The sequence below is a fragment of the Eucyclogobius newberryi genome, unplaced genomic scaffold (genome assembly GCF_026437365.1).
Source record: "Eucyclogobius newberryi isolate DKJ021-1_F unplaced genomic scaffold, fEucNew1.0.hap1 SCAF_3, whole genome shotgun sequence".
NCBI lineage: Eukaryota > Metazoa > Chordata > Actinopteri > Gobiiformes > Gobiidae > Eucyclogobius > Eucyclogobius newberryi.
In genome coordinates, this window is record NW_027315945.1 from 20339817 (window position 1) to 20345013 (window position 5197).

Below are 5197 nucleotides of genomic sequence, written 5' to 3' on the forward strand. Positions count from 1 at the left end.
ATAGATCAATAAATATTCCATAGCATTTTACGCCTTTATTAAGAATGTAGATATTGATTTAAAATGTCTGGATACACACTTACCGTATTTCTAGACACCTTATATCATTCAGGGTCAGCATCTCATATGGATCTGGCCTTTCTCATCAGCGTCATTGATATTCTCCAAGTTTATTTTAACTTTGAGACCTGTCCTTAAATCCCCCTCTCTGTCTCAGAAATATTGGTTTTATAGTCAGACAAAACATATAGTGTCACATGTTTTATTCATTAAGCAATGTTTTTACAATAAGTAGCGAGCAATAGAAATCAAAATCCAACATGCTCTTTGTATCTTATGATAAGCAATCCTCATAATAAGATTGTCAGGAGAAGGTAATTTTATCCCCCAAAACTGAAAGGAAAATTAAAATGCAATGTAATACAATGCTGGTTTCAGTGCAGTAAAGTAATGAATGTGCAAATATATTCTTTTCAGGGTATTGGAGCATCATCCATGGCCTGTGTTGTGAATGTGAAATTGTGTCAATTCGCAAATGTGAGCTTTCTGAATCCCAACTACCAGACAATGCCGTTTCAACAATCCTTTATTTTCATTTTAGTGAGCATTCACCGTCGTTTCTCATCCACCATCTGAAGCAGCTTCCTCCACCTAATCTCTGCTCCATGTCTGGCACATGCAGTTGCCGGTGGCAGCAGACGCGATGAGGATTTACTGCAGACTCCTCTTTGCCCACTTCCTCTCTCTGCTCTGTGCCTGGTGTCCTTGCCAACAGGAGAAGTGCACTGTTGCAGATAGGTCTAGCACGAGTTGGCCGCCGATGCCACTTTCAGTCTCCTTTTTATGTTTCAGCTTCAAGGCCAAATCTGAAACACACTTTGGAGCTTTGCAATTTATTCATCGATGGCTCGGAAATGCAGCCTCTCTTTACCATACATGTTCATTTCTAAAGTGGAATATATTTGGCAGTCTCCTTTGTCTCCCTGCGTCTGTCCCCACTCATCTGTTAAATGGACTCTTGTTGGGAAATGTGCCAAAGCCATTTGGCTGGGTGCATGAAAAAAGTAGCCGCTATATCTATCATGACTGCCTGGTTGCAATAAATAAGGTGAAATCTGTAAATGTTATGTTCAATATAGGATTTATGTTGTATGCAAAACAAAAAAACAAAAAACATTCAATACTTTTTTGTTTCGTGTTTACTATTTTGTGCTAGAAACTTCTAGAAACATCTTTTGCCTTGATTTTGCATGATCTGGCAGGTTTTGCGCGAGATTCCGTCCTTCACTGACAAAATCAATCATTGCTTTGATTTCTTCCAGTATAAATGGTGTTAGGAAGAAAGTACAAGAAAGATGTGGTCAATAGATCAGATCAGTAGATTAAAAGCAGGATTAGAATAGCTTTGACATAGTGACCACTTGTAATCTTCTGACAGAGTGAGAGAGCAGATGGTGCACGATACATGGTTTTTATATTTGCATAACATGGCTTGCTTTTTAGTGACCCCGTTTAGACTTTTACCATGATTAATAGCACTACGTATGTCTGAGAAAAGGGATTTATATTGAAATTGAAGTTTGTGGCTGGCATTATTGTGACCTCTTTGTGAGTGTGTTCATTGTGCTGCTAAATTTATGCTTTTTATAGCCTATATAGTATCATAGTATTATAAGCCATACAAATACATCCCTAGCTGCATTACTAGCACATAATATTAGACCTACTGTAAATACATTATTGTCTCGTTTGTTTAATTACCTATACTCTTTAATTCTACCATAGAGTGTGGCAGTGTGCTTAGCGACCAAGTATCCAGGTGTGGCTTTATATTGCATTCTCCTTCATAGTCCTATTTGTGGTCTTTGGTGACCTACTAAGAGCACTATATCTGAGTTTATATTCTAAAATGGCTCCTGTGGGAAATCCAGCGTTGCCCGTAATATATATGCACGTGAGATGCCCGGACACGGTCTCCCCCTCACTCACTCACTCACTCACTCACTCAGCCCTGTGAGCCTTCTTCATCCTGCCCATCTTGCCCCATCCTGCCCATCCTTCATCCTGCCCCATCCATCCTGCCCATCCTGCCCCATCTTGCCCATCCTGCCCCATCCTCCCCATCCTGCCCATCCTCCCCATCCTGCCCATCCTCCCCATCCTGCCCATCTTGCCCATCTTGCCCATCCTGCCCCATCCTGCCCATCTTGCCCATCCTGCCCATCCTGCCCCCTCCTGCCCATCCTGCCCCATCCTGCCCATCCTTCATCCTGCCCCATCCATCCTGCCCATTCTCCCCACCCTGCCCATCCTGCCCCATCTTGCCCATCCTGCCCCATCCTCCCCATCCTGCCCATCCTCCCCATCCTGCCCATCTTGCCCATCCTGCCCCATCTTGCCCATCCTGCCCCCTCCTGCCCATCCTCCCCATCCTCCCCATCCTCCCCATCCTGCCCATCCTGCCCCCTCCAGCCCATCCTGCCCCATCCTGCCCATCCTTCATCCTGCCCCATCCATCCTGCCCATTCTCCCCACCCTGCCCATCCTGCCCCATCTTGCCCACCCTGCCCCATCCTCCCCATCCTGCCCATCTTGCCCATCCTGCCCCATCCTGCCCCCTCCTGCCCATCCTGCCCATCCTGCCCATCCTTCATCCTGCCCCATCCATCCTGCCCATTCTCCCCACCCTGCCCATCCTGCCCCATCTTGCCCATCCTGCCCCATCCTCCCCATCTTGCCCATCCTGCCCCATCCTGCCCATCCTTCCCATCCTCCCCATCCTCCCTATCCTGCCCATCCTCCCCATCCTCCCTATCCTGCCCATCCTGCCCCCTCCTGCCCATCCTGCCCCATCCTGCCCCATCCTGCCTCGTGTTGACTGGCTGCTGTGGCGATCACAGTCTGCGCCCCGGTAGCCGCGGTGGAGGGAGCGGAGCGTGCGTCGTGTGGGCGGGACTTTGACGCAGAAGGAGAGCGCTTCCCTCAACGCAACCTACTGACATCGAAGAGGCAGCAGGGAGGATGCGGATGGAGGAACGTGTCCTTTGGCATGTAAACGGTCAGAAGACATGAGACTTGCCGGCGGGAGCAGCTGACACGGCGCATGGGAAAGGGGGGATGCAAAACGAGGGAGCCAGCTGCAGCAGGGTAATCGTATTTTTTAAAACGTGTTTGTTTGCTCTGCGCATGTGGTCCACCCTCTTGCATGTTACAAGGAACTGTGTGATACAGTTAGCAAATGTACACCGATTTAGCTGTTGGCCTAAGTCTGAGGCCAAATCATTCCTCAGACAGTTTGCTATGGTTTCAGACCATTTAAAATTCCATGTCATCAGAGTCTAACGGAATGGAAGCGACTGGGGGCAAAATCAAGTAAACTATAAAACATGTCCAAATACTCATGGTTTTATTGATGAAAATGGGGCAACAATTTAGAATTTCCAGCGTAGAAATTAAGTTAGTTTGCATCTCTATTGCAAAATAAAAAAATAAAACCTTAAAATTGCATTTGTGCTTCACAGATGGTATAATTCAGGGTATGTAATATATGTGTAGATAAAATTAAAAACTATTGTAAAACCTAAAAATCTGGATGACAAATATCTTTAAACCAGGCCTTGATATCACTCTGTGTATCTGAGTGGATTTCATTTGACAAATTCACCTGGATTTGTCTTACTTTGCAGTACTCTGTGGTGAATCCCAGTTTCTCCAATGGGAGAATCTTTTCCACTTCACTTTTGCCTCCAGTCCGGAATTTAGAATGTGTTTGTTTTAAAGGGCCTATCATTTCAAAAAGTTTACCTCTTTAACATCTAATTTGCATGCTCCACTTAACTTAGACTCCTGTGTGCCCTCTTTTGCCCAGTCTGGGGATGCGGAGGTTTGATGATGCTTATCGGTGGTAGAAGTTCACCTTATGAAGAGCTATGGCTACTACAACAACCTCTACCACCAATCCAACAGCAGCAGCAGTGCCGGAAATACTTCCCCCACGTGATGAGGGGAAACAACCTGATCCTCCGTACGTCCTTGAGCATATGTCAGGCTCGAAGCTGGTCTGTAAGCCTGCCGTGTCAACTGGAGCGATCCCGGGGGAGAGCGGATGCAACGTGCCCCGCAGTTGTAACCACGTCCGGTGTCATTCACTTACAAGGACGAGGAAGCCGGCAACCGCAGGAGGAGGACCTGAAGAGAAAGTAAGAGTTTGCTACGATGGCGAGCTTGAAACTTCATTCACCTATGTCGACGAGAACGTAAATTTGCGCGTGACCAGTCCAGAGACAAGTTGTAAAAGCGCACAGAGGACAACACGCAACGGCGAACCATGCTCAGAAACACTACCAGATTTCTCCTTCATGTCCGAGGATGATTTGTCATTCGGCGAAGGTTCTGGGTCTTCAGTAGACTACGGTTTTATAAGCGCGGTTACGTTTTTGGTGACTGGCATCTCTTTGGTGATCATATCCTACACAGTTCCACGAGAGGTTGAGGTGGATCGGGACACTGTATCAGCTAGAGAGATGGAGAAGTTGGAGATGGAGAGTGCGCGGATAGGAGCTCACCTGGACCGCTGTGTGATAGCCGGGCTGTGTTTGCTGACTCTGGGGGGAGTGGTGCTGTCCACGCTGCTCATGATCTCAATGTGGAAAGGCGAGATGTACAGGAGGAAAGTCATAGCATACTCTAAACGTACGGCCAAACTATACGGATCCATCAGCCTCAAGACTAGATCCAGTCCTAGTCACTCGTCAGTGCAAGTGTCAATAGATGAGCTGGATGAAACTATAGCCTGAAAACTATGCAGCAGCTTGTTGTATGAATAAAGCAAAACACAATCACTGCATCTGCAAACCTTATTCTAGGCTTGACTCATTCATTACACATCATGCAACAGCAAACTTTGTTATGTAAAGTAAGAATAAAAGTTAGTCCATTTGATGAGAGCTTTTTTAGTGAAAGGTTTTACTGAGGTGTGTATGGAAATGACATATTGAAATGATTTGTAAATTGTTTGTTGAATCGTTAACTAAGGGGCAGAGAACAATTAATTTTGGTATGTATCCATGTAATATGTAAACATTCAATTTATTTTTGCACATTTATACATGAAATCAAAGCATACAAAACCCCAAATCCACCTTTGCACAGTGATGTAGATCTAAAGGGGCATCCCATGTTGGAAGATGCTGTCTCT

General features: G+C 45.9%; 1 protein-coding gene across 1 annotated transcript; it reads left to right on the forward strand.

Annotated features, from left to right (window-relative positions):
- The first annotated feature begins 3853 nt into the window (after positions 1-3853).
- On the forward strand, positions 3854-4941 carry tmem74 (transmembrane protein 74). Its single transcript, XM_072461324.1, has one exon. It carries the CDS (start codon positions 3930-3932, stop codon positions 4794-4796), a length of 867 nt encoding a protein of 288 aa, XP_072317425.1. The 5' UTR covers positions 3854-3929; the 3' UTR covers positions 4797-4941.
- The last annotated feature ends 256 nt before the right edge of the window (positions 4942-5197 follow it).

Coding starts and splice junctions, on each gene's coding strand:
- tmem74 (XM_072461324.1), top strand. CDS start 3,930: ATGGCTACTACAACAACCTCTACCACCAATCCAACAGCAGCAGCAGTG.